Source organism: Xiphophorus couchianus, chromosome 2 (assembly GCF_001444195.1).
Source record: "Xiphophorus couchianus chromosome 2, X_couchianus-1.0, whole genome shotgun sequence".
In the NCBI taxonomy this organism is placed as follows: domain Eukaryota; kingdom Metazoa; phylum Chordata; class Actinopteri; order Cyprinodontiformes; family Poeciliidae; genus Xiphophorus; species Xiphophorus couchianus.
Window position 1 is genome coordinate 21,499,196 of NC_040229.1, and position 14,464 is coordinate 21,513,659.

The 14,464-nt window shown below is 36.8% G+C and overlaps 1 protein-coding gene across 2 annotated transcripts in view; it reads left to right on the top strand.

Moving 5' to 3' along the window:
* Window positions 1-14,464, top strand: part of LOC114133680 (neural-cadherin-like) — a 134,840-nt gene that overhangs the window by 103,765 nt on the left and 16,611 nt on the right. For both annotated transcript variants that reach the window (XM_027999763.1, XM_027999771.1), the window contains exons 24-30: window positions 1,242-1,366; window positions 1,552-1,679; window positions 4,622-4,745; window positions 6,296-6,479; window positions 6,706-6,872; window positions 11,333-11,597; window positions 12,449-12,635. In XM_027999763.1, coding sequence (XP_027855564.1) covers window positions 1,242-1,366; window positions 1,552-1,679; window positions 4,622-4,745; window positions 6,296-6,479; window positions 6,706-6,872; window positions 11,333-11,597; window positions 12,449-12,635 — 1,180 coding nt within the window. The remainder of the gene's footprint in view (window positions 1-1,241; window positions 1,367-1,551; window positions 1,680-4,621; window positions 4,746-6,295; window positions 6,480-6,705; window positions 6,873-11,332; window positions 11,598-12,448; window positions 12,636-14,464) is intronic.

The following is a 14,464-nucleotide window of genomic DNA, read 5'->3' on the forward strand; positions in this document are numbered from 1 at the left end:
ACAATGTTAAATATGCTTCATGTAAAAGTAATATCATCCAATTGTGTAACATAGTAAAGAAACAGTCTTTATGATTTTCTAACATATAACGATGCAATTATAGTGGAGTTTTATTATCAGGTTATTGTTTCTATCATTGTGCAAATGCTCACCCTGCCTACATGCATGAATATATAGAATGTCTTTATGCTTTCTATTTATTGTTCTCTAAACTAATGAGGAACTTTAATGAGGAACCATGCCAAAATCATTTCTTAAATTTCTTCTGTCACCTCATGATAAAGAACTATTTTCAGTGCTGGACCCAAAATAAATTCATTTTTTTATTGCTGTAGAATAATCTGACTGGCAGAGGATATTGTTATTTTAATCGTTCTGGTATTTCAAGTATTTCTGGCACTGTCACCTATTTACAAGGTGCGTGGAGAGAGGCAAAGATCTGGTAAGATAAAGACTCCAGAAAAAATTAAAATTCTGGGGAGCCAAAAAATTTAGGCTCTTGTCCTTTATTGGGGTCATGATTGCAGTGAAGTTGGTTCCTTTGCATTTCAAGTGTTGCTGGATTCTTCACCTTTAGGACTTTGTGATGCCATCAATCTAAAACAATCTAAAAAAAACAACAATCTAAAAAATAATAAGGACGATAAATAATTCCACAGTATCTCAGATTCTTTGTTGTTCTTAACAGTGAGCTTTTTCAAAACATAATCACCTTGTTTTGGCAATCAGGCTTGCCAGCAATCAGAGATTAAGAAAAATGTCCTTCTGTATCATATTACAATTCCGAATTATTAAAATGCACAATCAGCTGTGTACATTTAAGAAATCATGTAAACCTGAATTCATTTCGAGGCTTTTAACACAACTTTGCCATGAATGCCCTAAATGTGGCTTGCAGCATACTGTTCTCTTTGCTAGTCAGATTCTGCGCTCCAGTCTGTGTTCAGTTGTTTATTCTCCTTGTTTAAGAGAAAAACTTCCCTTGGGTATTTCCCTGTATCAAACTGGGAACTTGAACCTTGCCTTTTTATTATTTTCTTTTATTTATACCGTGTTTGGTTTACAATGCATTTCATCACTATTTTCTGTTTACTCTAGTTTTATATTTTAAATCATACCTGCATTTTGAGCTGCTTTTGGACTTTGAGAATTTTGTCCTTTTCGCCAATATTTTCACCCAGAATTAATTGTCCCCTTATTTTTCAGTGGCCTCTATTAATTTTGATGTTCATCTTTTACAGAGCTGATTGGTGGGACTCCTAGCCTTAAAATCAACCATGGTTCTGGAACCCTAGTTCTTCAGTTGACAAATGTTGGAGTGAGTGACAGACGTTGGCACCGCCTTGATGTGAGGAGCAACAGCAAAGTAAGAGAAGTACAGAACTGCCATAGCTCCTACGTGATTGTCACTGACTGTTTCACTCTACGTGCAAGAGAAATGTCAGATTAGAAAACACACTGCAGTTCCACGGAGTGTCAAGCAAGAAGCTGAACATTCATCCCCACATGCCGTTGTAATGACCTCTCTTTTCTTTCCTACCCAATTTAAAGGAAGTGCGCTTTACTCTGGATCGATGCTCCAGTGCGATTGTCATGGAAGCAGAGGGGGTGGATTCTTGGGCGATGACAGAGGATCGCTCTTCCTGTGAAATACGAGGGGTCACGCCCAACAGGGATAAGTAAGACCAATAATTAATTCTGGAAAGAGAAAATAGTTTGGAAAAAATATCTGTATTTTCAGACTTTATTCTCTATCCCTTTGTGTAAACTTTCTATCCAACCGTTTATCCATCCATAGATATAGCTGGCCTTTTCATGGCCATACCACCTCGTAATTAAAGAGAGGGAAAAACCATTAACGAACAATTCATTTTATAATTAGCATATGTGTGTAATATGTTTCTGTCACAGGTCATTTGGAAAAGATTCGTCCCTCCCTCCAACCATCCATGGTGTTTGTACAGTTCATATTTGAAGCTGGACCACAGTAGAAATATGTCCAATAAATGTTTTATGTTTGTATATTTAAAACATGAGTTAAAAAAGACAGAGATAGGAGAAATCTTTACTTGAAAATTAAGTATGAAACATGAATCTACGTAAATGAAACGGATGTGAACTAACTAACCGCTGTGCTTATTATGAACCAAGTGGTTCTTTTAATAAAAAAAAGACAAATTAATGGCTGTATTTTCAATGAGTATTTAATTGGACACAGGGAAACTTGTGGCTGCATTTGTTTTGAGTGCATGAGAAGTAACAGTGTGAATTATTCAAAAGAGCCTTCTTTAAACTGGAGTGTGGCTTTCTTTAGCAACTCCAAACAAATCTATTTGTGTTTAGTTTCCACTTACTGTTTTTAAACCTAAGCTGACACATGGACCTGAGGGACATGCCCCATATCCTCACTGGGCTGTGTGAGGATTAGATGCAAAACTAGCAACCAATCCAAAAACTTAGATTTCCAAAATGTTTTGGATCGGTTGCTAGTTTCAATATAGTATTTAGTAGATGCTCTGCTTTATATTCTAATTTGCATTTATGTCTTAATGTTTTCTAAGTCACAAAATGTATGCCTTTTTGGGTTTTATTTAGCAACTGGCATTATACAATCCAAATATAAGATAAACAAAAGAAAGACAGAACAAAGAAAATGACATTTTTTCTTCAAAGGTGATTTAGAGCATTATCAAATTAATTTTCCATTGATGCCGAGTTAAATATCTCAGCTTAGAAATAAAATTTAATCTGTTAACTTAGAATCACGTTTTACCAAACAAAGCATCTATGTGGCATTTCATATGTTAGATAGCATGGGAAAGATTTGTAGGTAGAACTGTTCAAACCCAGAAATTCTCATCGAAAATGCTGTTTATGTTTATCCAGGGTTTATTATTAATTAAAATTAAATCAGATGGATACACAGGCTGTTTTCAGTTTCTCATGTGCCACACTGTTTTCTCTGGGGGAAAGAAACTGTTGATGATTTCCTGAAATGTAATCCTTAAAATGCCAATTAATTTTTGACTTCGTATCCTCATAGCATTTTGTGCTTGGTCACAACTCAACTTGTTTACTACCACTGTGGACCTGGCTTGCCTCTGGACTCATTATTGTTGTTTCAGCTTAGCTACAGTTTGAAAATTGCCACCTTAACCATAATATTGTAATGAAGATTTTTTTATTTTTTTGCACACACATTATACACACACACACATGTATATATATGTGGAAGGGAAGTTAAAACAGTACTTTGAAATCTGTTGTGTGCAAAAAAATAAATCCTCATTACATACTTCATATATATATATAGCAATACAGATCTCTTGAAAGATTGTTAGGACTTGGAAAAATTCTCACTTTTTCATGTAACCAGAAGTTGAACTGCACTTTAGCTATATAGCTGTCAAAATATTTTTGTAGCTAAACATCTGCCATGTCACTCAAGCTATATATGTCTATCTTTTTCTTTTAAAACTGAAAGGTTTATTCACTTTTAAATCTCTTAAAGCTAGTGCTGCACAGGTTGTGGTTGGAAGGGAAGTGAAAACAGTACTTTGAAATCTGTTGTTCATTTTGCTCAGGCACTAAGAAAAATAAATGTTTCATATCCAGCCCGTTATTGCAAATACACATTATTGATTTCTTTCCATGAAGCAATTATGGGATATTAGCAGACGTTTTGAACTGACAGGACACATAAAATCTAAAAGAAAATGCTAAAATTACATGTTTTGTTCCTTAGAAACTTTGTGCACACAAATAACACCTTCAGTCACCTCAGTGATCTGACTTCTGACTAATCTAGAGCTATCTGTAGTACTGCAGTATGAATATGTTTTGTCTTTTCCCTTGCAATTTTCTTTTCCCTTGGAACCAGGAATTTATTTATTTCATATTCATGAGGATAAAGACTTTGGAACAGGCAAACTGTTTTTGGTGGGTGAGGAGAAAACTGCTTTATTGATCTATTCACTCTCACAACTCTAACCCACTTTTCTTGAATAGTAAGTGGCCACACATCCACTTGACATATTCCCACCAGAATGTTTTTTTATTTATTTTTTTTGTCAAGAAAACGTTCCAATTTGTTTTTAAACCAATCGTACTGTTACATAGATAACAGCATGATAAACAATAAATAACCAATAAATAATTGGTTATTTATTATTATCTGTTGATAAACTTGTAATAAATGTATATTTTATAATAGTTTTGCAGACAAAGAGATTCATAAATAAAAAGCATATTCCAATGAGGTTATGTTTTGACTTGCCTTGGCAGAGAAATTTGGCATGTCTTGAAAATAGTAGAGGAATCTCTTTGCAAGTGGATTTTGTTTTCTCACAAATGTAATTTACATACTGGTATAATGCATATTTTCAAAGTAAGAGGAAAGGAACAATAAAAAGGTGTCACATTTGTTTTCTGTATGTACAAAAAGTGATGACAGTCTCAGCAACAATTGAAGAAAACTATGAATTTTAACAGACAGTTTGTATTGTATGTACATGTTACAACTGCTTACACTCTGTTTTATTTGTGTTGCAAGTTCTGTCTCGAATTGTAACCTTGAAAACTTTCCCTTAGCACAAATACTTTGGTTGTTTTTCATCCCCAGGTACCTGAATGTAAGTCATGTTCTGCAGCTTGGAGGAATCAATGAGAACATATCATATGAATACCCACAACTGCAACACAAACACTATACCGGATGTTTAAGGGACTTGATTGTGGACAGCAAGGTAAAGTAAAAAAGTGATCTGAGTTTAACACATCTACATGGCTGGACGAATAGGCGGCTGTATTGTATTCCTTTAATGTGTTCTGTTAAGACAGGAAACTCGCTAAGTTTATAAATAATACTGATTTAGTCAAAGCATTTATGTGATTGGTGAAATTTAGCTCTGTGATAGTGATACAAAGGTTTCCTGCATGCATAATGTTTTATTCATCAGTATTATTTTTTATTACTTTTAATTTAATATACAATTAGTTTACCATTTCTGTAGAGAATATGGAAAAGTTCAGAACATAGTGTTATAACCTTGTGAACTCGTCATATGTTTATTTCCAATATTTGAGTTAAACAGTGTCATAACTTTAGATTTGTTTAAAGCAATAAATCAAATACACAGCTATTGTAAAATCTTCTATAAAGATCACGCCACAAAATATTAAGGAAATCTGTGTAAACTTTTACAGAAAGTTTATCATTCTGGCATTTAGTAAATATAAATATTTTTAATACTAACTGATCTAAAACAGTATAAAAGGTAGTGCAATGTAATGTCAGAAAGGGAGAAAAAAGGGGATGTGTCTTTGTGTGAATAGGCTTTTAAAGGTACACATGTGGGATTTGAAATGGAAACATGAAATAGAAATAAACCCGAGAACATGATAACATGGACCAAATTGCAAAGGAAAAAGCAGCACATTAATTAATAAAATTAATACACAAGCTGCATACCGCACAGCAATTAAAAGTCCAAAACACATCAATATATAATCAGCCAGGAGCATAATAAACCGCACAAGGAGTTCAACAGTATCAAGTAACAAACACACACAGATTTGCATTTGTTTCTATATTCTTACCAGAGCACTACATTGACAGAACTCATTCCCGAGCGCATTACGTTAACGTCATACTGTTTTGGTCATTAGGATGATTAAAGCAGATTAATTGAGGTAAATACCAATGCCAACAAAACCTCAATTTGATGCCCAAAGACAAGTAATACTGTTGTCATGTCAACAAACATAATGCACTCAAACATTCTTATCCCCATCCTCTACTACATGATTACTGAATGTGCTACAACAGTTGACTCTACCCTAATAGATATGACCTGATGTCTTTTTTTCTGCCTTGACTTTATTAACACACTCCTTAAAACTCCAGATGGATAAACTCCTCATACGTCCATTTTTATACCGGTGCTGGCAATAGCTGAAGATCAGCCAACTGCATTTTGTAGCACCTGGGTGCCCTATTCCATATTCATATGAAAGCTGAAGTTTTCACTCATTGCTTCTCCATTCAGATGTTCCTCCCCCTTTATCTCAAATAAAACTTCTTTAATGTTCCATTTTAGAGTTTTTATCAAACATTGAAATTGATTTCACAAAAACAGCTTTTTGAGAGATTTGATCTTAATTTACCATTACATTTCTTTTTACTAATCTTTAATAAAAATATAATTCTTTTAATTTCCTTTTTTTTCATTCCTTCTTTCAGTGTATTATTCTTCAACTCTCTTTCTCCTGTTTCGTTTCCGCTTATTCAATCTAGCTGTATGACCTTGGTTCTCCTGCGGAATCCTCCAACATTTTCCCTGGCTGCGGTCTCATTGATAACCATTGCACCGACTTGGAGCAGCTTCCCTCCTGTGGCAAGCGGGGCAGCTGTCACGGGGAGTGGGACTCTTTCAGCTGCCTGTGTGAAAAAGGGTTTACAGGCCCGCATTGTGATCAAGGTAGGCCTGTAGAGTTGCCTTTAAATGACCATGACGTTTTCAGTCTGAACCTCACGAGGTGTGCAGACCCAAATGGAAAACCTGCTGGTGTGGGAAGATAACCCTGTCTTACATAAAGTGCTTTTGCACAGCCGCACACCCTCACTGTAATTCCCTCATGTATTTCCCATGTGACAGCTGAATTAATTGAACAAGCCTTTTGTGCTTTTTTTTTTTGATTGACAAGTGACTCCAGAGTTTTCCTTTGACGGCCGGAGCCACGTTCAGCTGCAGCTCTTGTGGTCTCTCCCTGCAAGGCGGACCAGAGTCCAGGTTGGGGTCCGTACTCGCGCTTTAACAGGGGTCATCCTCAGCTTGCTGTCCCAGGAGCAAAGTGAATACCTGCGTTTAGAGGTGAGTCACGGCTGGTCACCCGCCTCCACCTTGACAGCTGCGATTGTCTTGTTTGTGAGCCTCAAATTAGACCCTGTAAATGATTGCAGCAGATGCTTGTCAGGCTGTGAGTGAGTAATATCAGGGTTGGAGACATATGGGTGGATACTGAGGGGGCTGTTGACTGACATATGTATGTTCCTTACTGGCTCTTTGACTAGATCTACAGAGAGCCTTTTTGGAAAGTGTTTGATTAAAAATAATAGGCCCTCCATATTCAAGGGTATTTTTGTTTCTGGTTAAAGTTTCATAACCACTTTAATATAGCAAGAGAGTCAGTGGGTATAGCAATAAATGGAAGTTTGAATCTCTTGTTAAACACTTCTGAGTTCTGACACAGCTTATATGGAGAAGTAAGCTCAAAGTCTGTGCAGTATGTCACTAGATGCAATAAATCCTTACAAAAGTATTCACAGTTATCTTGTTCACATTTTTACCACATTACAGCTACAAGCATCTCTGTATGTCATGCAGGTTTTACACAACAGAACAGAATAAAGTAGAGCATAATTTTGAAGTTAAATAAAAACACATGGTTTTTGCAAAACTGAGTTGCATAAATTTATTTTAAGCCTTCCTGTAATCCTAGGAAGTTTAGTACAATTTGCTGTAGTTGTACAGCACCAATTGTCAACAAAGATGATCTCAAGACACCTTTAAGAAGAAAGACTTTTAAAGGTCTCCATTCCAGCCTCAGAGACCGCCTAATTACTAGACAGTACAGCTGTTTTAAGAAGAACTCAGAGGTTTGTTAGAGAAAATTAGTGTACAAGCAGCAACCTGAAGACAAAGTATAATATCCAGGGAGACGTTTAGGTTTTTTTTCCTATAAAACAATAACACAGCCTTTAAATATTTCATAGAGCACTGTTCAAGCCATCATCCAAAAATGGAAAATGGATGGTGCAACAGCAAACCCATCATAACAGTCATCCACCTAAACTGACAGGCCAGGCGTGAAAAGCATTAATAAGAAAAGCAACAAAGAGGCCAGTGGAAAGTTGGGAGGGTAAATCTTTAGCCTAAAAAAAAAGTTTATTAGTGCTGCATTCCACAAATTGGAATGCACCAATTTGTGCAAGAGTGGAAAGAAGAGAGCTGGTGCAAGAAAGGCACAAGATGCCATGTTGTCAGTTTGCCACAAGCCTTGTAGGGGACACAGCAAACATGTTCTGACCTGATGGAACCAAATTTGAGCTTTTTCCCTTATCCGCAAAGTTTGTTTCAGAAAACTGACACTGCACATCACTATGAACAAACCATCCCCACAGTAAGATATGGTGGTGGCTGCATCATGCTGTGATTGCTTTATTTTCTTTAGAAGAGAAACAACCGTTTGTGTTGCGGGGAAGATAGATAAAGAAAAAAAAACAGGATTTATGAAACTAGGATTTGCAGAAGACAAAGAAGACACAGCCTTGAAGGTTTACCTTTCAGCAGGACAATAACTGAAAATGAATTTGTTATATTAAGCGGTTATTTGGGCGTTTTTTTCTTCCTTCACATTATTTGTATTGGTATACTCTTAATACATTTTTATGTGTCTTCTAAAACTCTAATCATAAACACAGAAACAAACTTTAGAAAAAGCAGCACTACACATATGATCAGTTCAAAAGCCAATCAAATGGCCAACATGTCTTAAAAAAACAGGAGAGAATTCAGATTTGGGGTATCAAATACCCCGAAGCTGTGATGGGCGGTCCATTTTATTATGTCATTAAGAGCCTTAGAGTATTTTGTGTTGTGTTCCCATATTCATAATAATCTTTCTATCTATTTTTCTGTTAGAAAAGTCCAGTCCTAAATCGTATTATTCATATACAAAACTAGACAATTTATGTTCTAAAATCCGCAACTTATCTTTCCACGTTTCAGGTATGAGGCAACAATTTCAACCTGTAGATGTGCAAACGTGGAAGCCCTTAAAGACTTGAAGCTGCATTTGCACAGGTTTCCTAAAGCACTGAATTTGCTGTCTACAAAGTTACATAGTACTTACTGATTTTTGTTAAAAAAGTTTTGAAAACCCCATGTATATTTTGCTGTCACTGCTTTGAGATGGACCATCATATTTAAAACATAAGTTTTAGTTGCCATGTCTTAAAACAGGGGTGTCAAACTCCAGTCCTCAAGGATCAGTGTCCTGCATTTTTTAGATGTGCCACAGGTACAAAACACTGGAATGAAATGGCTTAATTACCTTCTTCTTATATTAACAGCATTTCATATTTTTACAATTTATAGCATTTTATATTTTATTTTTTATTTTTATTTTATCTACAACTACTACTCAGTGGTAGTTGTTATTGTATCTTGTCTCTGTGCTATAACTGCGAAGTAATTTCCCTGCTGGGATGAATAAAGTACTTCTATTCTATTCTATTCTATTCTATTCTTGTGTAGATCAGTTCTCCAGAGCCTTGCTAATGACCTAATTATTCTATTCAGGTGTGGTGCAGCAGAGGCACATCTAAAAGTTGCAGGACAGCGGCCCTTGAGGACTGGAGTTTGTCACCTGTGTCTTCGAACATGAAATAGTCCCAAGAGGTGCTAATACTTTTTTAAGGCACTGGATCTGCATACTTCCTTCAACACAATTAGTTGACTGCTACAGACAGTATACTTTACTTCATATGTGTCTTCTTGCCTGACACCATGCTGAGTGTTTATGATGGTGGTGTTCCCTGTCAAAGGATTTCATCTAACCAACTGACAGGCCAAGTGAGAACAGTGCCTGGAAGTAACTGACTGGTAGGACTGTCACTCACAGGTCACCTGGTTGCACCGAAACTGTTTCTATTACCGATTTCACACTGCAAGTCTGCTGTTAAAACAACATCTCGTTTTTGTGCTGGCACTTATTTGTCAGACAGCACGGTTTAAACCACCAGCCCTTGTTCTTTTAGTTTTTATGCTGCATGAGGAAAAAAACAATAGTGTCCCCATCCCTCGTTTCAGTCCCACAGTGACAGAAGGAAAAGGCTGTTGGCTTTAATGTGTGGTGTGAGGGCTGTGGAGCTTTTCTGCGAAACCCTCTGTGGAACTGAATTGGTGAGCTGTATAAAGCTTCTGATGTCTGTCTGCAGCAAACACGCTGAAACATTTTCAGCCTTGTTGTCCCAAAACACACAGAAACACTTGAACACAACCCTACTGTGTTTTCTGACTAAACCTTCTAATTTAGAGGGCGGCCTCTTTGCCCCAGTTTTTTTTTTTTTTTTCTTATGGATAGATATGGAATTGAGTGCCCACTGAATAAAAAAGTACTTTTTCACACAGAGGTTACCAAGGGCAGGCTGGGTAGAAACTGCGTTTGGTTCTCAGAGGAGTTCAGCCTCTCTGTAAAGAAAACATTTAGAGTAATGCTTGCTGAGAAGAAGTTTTTAGAGGGTGTCTGGGATAAAACTCCACAAGTAACTTCTGAAAAGAGTAAAAAATCAGAGCTTTGACATAGTTCAGACCTCAGAAATATTCTGAAATATATTTTGAGAAGGGATGATTGCATATGACTCAAGGGATACTGCAGAAAGTTTATATAATCATTTGTACCTGCGCATTGATTAATCTTTTTTTCTTTTTTTCCACAATTTCTGCTTTGCACTACAGGCAAGATGAAGCAGTAGGAAAATCACATTGAGCTTAGACTTTTTTTTTTTATTATAAATGGGTGTGCATTTATGTGCGTCCAGTAGAAAGGGGCTCCTGCTGAGGGAGCAATAGTTAATGCATGCTGGGCTGACTGTGAATTATCTAGACCTACTGTTTCCAATTAAGCTCAGGACATGTACAAGCTGCAGTTATGGGAAGCCTCACATTGGTTTGTCCATTGTGTTCACTCATCCCTAACTGCTGAAGATAATTGTTGTTTCATGTATACCTTGCCTTCGGGATGACTTTGCCATGCAGTGATGTGTGGAGCAACCTGGCAGAGCATCATTGCTGCAAAATTGCCGAATAAATTCTTACCGCTGGAATTTCCATCCCACTTTTCTGCCAGGTTTTACAGCAGACGGGCTTGTATGGGTGCTTAAATTTCACAATTCTTGCCTTGCTCACCCTTAGCTGCCTTTTCCTCACCTTGGGAGCTGGCCTACTTCTTATAATGTTGTTATGCTCAAGAGCTTTTTTTGCACATCAACACAGCACAATATGGTAGAAATCTAACTCTGTCAGACTGTCAGTCTGCTTCATGGCACCTCATTTTGCAATTTTACTCCTGAGTCTTGAAATCTACACTAAAAGAAATAGTGTTGTTGCAACAGCTGACAAAACTGAACAGCTTGTTTTACAGCAGTACAAAAGTACCCGACTGTAGAGTTAGGATGCCTCAAACGTGGAGCAAAATCTTGATTATCAAAATGCGTCCAATCTTTCACTTGGAATATAAGAATTTTACAAAGGTACCACTGTGTTTTCAGGTGACTCAAGGCCTGCTGGCTGTTTTCTACAACCTGGGAGACGGAGATTACAATATCTCACTGCCGTACCACCGCCTGGATGATGGGGAATGGCATGAGGTGGAGTTGGATCGGTTTGGCAGAGAGTTCACCCTGAGGCTGGATAGGGGTGGGGGTCGACTTGAAATCACCGCCTCACCCGGCCAAAGTCAGGAGATCATTATTGACCCCTCTGTGGTGATGCTTGGGAACTCTTTCCCATCGGGACACAACCGCAGCTTCTTTGGTAGGTTTCTGCTTGGAAACTAAATGCATTGCTAACAACAAATAATTTCTGTAAAAACGTCCTGCATTTTTACCTTCAAATCTTGTTTTCTGCTGAATTCTGCTTACGCACAGTAAGACAGGACAATATATACAGTTGACAGGTGTATGCTGTTTCAAATTTTCTGAAATGATTTCAATGAGGCACAGAGAATTTAATGAAGTATCTCAAGGACCACTGACTGAAAGAGGTTTACAAAAGCTCTGTGTTGTCTCACTTGTCACTATGTAGAAAACCATGTCTTCGAAGATTTGCAAATGGCAGATACTTTTGGAATTCACTGTAAATTGGGGGTGATTACAGTTTTGGCCAGGTGAAGAAAATGAAAGAGAAATTTCTTAATGACTTGTAGTATTAACTTGTAATTTGTTTTTTCAAAGGAATGTGTCTCACAGCTGACTTTGAGTGGATTTGATACTTAGACTTACCTCTTCCTGGACTCTAGGTGTTGCACAATAAAATGTGTTTTGATGCCATAGTTCAAAACAAATAAACAGAGTATGTCAGTGGCACTAATATGCATTTACATGATGCGGAAGACTGTGCTTTTAACAGAGCAAGTAAACTAACTGGTAGAAAGAAAGAACACCAGAAAAAAAATTTGTGCTGAGAGCATAGCCTGAGGCTGTTTGTATGTTTGGCAGTGCGAGAGCATTGGTCGGCAGGTATGTCAGCAAGTCTGCGAGTGTTAATGCTTGTGTGCCTGCATATTCCAGTTTACACTCTTGTTGCTGTGTAAATGTGTGCCTGTAAAAGATTTTTGCCCTGAGGACTAGTGTCTCCCTTCTCTTATTTCCCTCTGTCTTCGCCAGGCTGTTTGCGTGATGTGAGGTTTAATGGTCGCTCCGTTCCCCTGGAACAGGACCAGCATTCAGAAGGACTTCAGGTGTTGGTCGCTTCACAGGGCGTCTCTGTCGGCTGCTTCTCAGATGCCTGCAGAAAGCACCACTGCTCCCCTCCCTTGGTCTGCTTGGACCTCTGGAGACAGCATGATTGCAGGTGCTGTAAATATAGAGAATAAACAACCAAACGTTTTAAAGCGGTCTTAAAGTGTGCAGTCACGCTCGGCACATATTTGCATGCAGATCTCCAAAAACAAAGGATGCATCAGATTATCATACTTATGATGAAGTTAGAAATGTCAGCAGTCAATTTGTACTTTGGCAAAGTTAAAAAGCTATGTCTGCCTTTCTGTCTGTATGTCTGTCTGTCCAACTATCTGACCTATTCTACATTTTTATCTTTTGTGTCTATCCAATCTAAATAATGGGGATCAGCTAAAAGGTGGCACTCATTAATACTCAAAGGAAATGCAAAAGGTCATTTCCACATTCAGAGCAACTTCAAATGACTTGGAAATAATACTGAAATTTTGCTTAATGTGATCTTCAGCAATGCCATGAATCAGCAAGTAAAATGTCAGAATGTCCCTTGAAAGGAATACGTTGAAAACTTAATACACAAATCTGACCATCCAAATGAGAAATTACTTATTTTGATCTGCTTAGGATCTCTGTGAAGAACATCGTTTAAAATATGTTTTTAATAGTTGAGCAAAGCCATGAATCAACAACATTGATAATTAATTTGAATTAATTATTAATAAATGGATAAATAACTTGAGTTCATGTTATATTTAACTAACAAAACTAGCAAAAAAAACCAAACAATCCCCTCCACTTAAACAGAATCCAGTTGATTCCAAAATGATTGATCCATTCTCAAAACCAAAGCAGTTTTGTTATATGTATGCATTTTATCATATGATTCTACAAAATGAAATTATATGTCCTGAGAGCAAAATGCAAAAAGCGAAATGTTGTTTGAGAAAATATAGTAAAGTGTAGTGTATGTAGTAATATTGGTAAAAACAACCTGTAAATTTTATCTGCCATTATTTATCTGTAATCCATTCCCTAACATTCTTGTATATTCTGTATAATCTGTATAATCTGTGCATATAGCTCCCATATTTATATTTATACACAATATCTATATCTCTTGCTATAACCCCTTATAGTCCATACATACATAGTCTTGTATATCCGTAAATAAATATTTATATCTCGTAGAGCACTTCTGGATAGATGCAAACTACATCTCGTTGCTTGTACTTGTGACAGTGCAATGACAATAAAGTTGAATTCTATTCTATTCTATTCTAAATCAGCACAAGGACTTAACACTAAAAAATATGTAACAAAAAAAAGTGTTTTCTGTGAGCTCATAGTGAGTCCATGACACTACAAGCAACCTGTGACCAGATTTCAAAAGAGGAGGTATCAATCTCTATATAACAGTGATATAAACAAGAGCACAACCACATAGGGCTATAAAAGTTACAACTAAAATTTTAAAATGTATTCTAAAATGCAAGGGCAGCCAGTGCAAAGACGCTAAAATGGCTGTAATTTGTTGCTTCTTTTTAGTGTTTGCCTTGTAGCTGCATCCTGGAAGAAGTGGAAACATAAAAGTGTGAATAATCATTTTAGGCTCATTTTTTTTTACAAAATACTTTAAAGCTCAGAGATGTTCTACAGTTGGTAAAATCCATTTAATTAATTAATTGTCTTAAATGATGCTGCAAGGGCATAGCAGAGTGAAAAGCATTCCTCCTGGCTAGGCATTTAATCAAGGATGAAAACTTATCTTATTCAGCAATAGACTGAATGTTGCTATCATAACGATGGTAAGAAATTTCCAGGAATAAGTCTTAGGAGGTAGAATGTATAAGATAAAATGATGATGATTGGACAAAAGTAACAGGTTCCAGCATTGAACCCTGTGGGTCACCCATTTTCAGGGTTTTACATTCAGAAATGATCTTG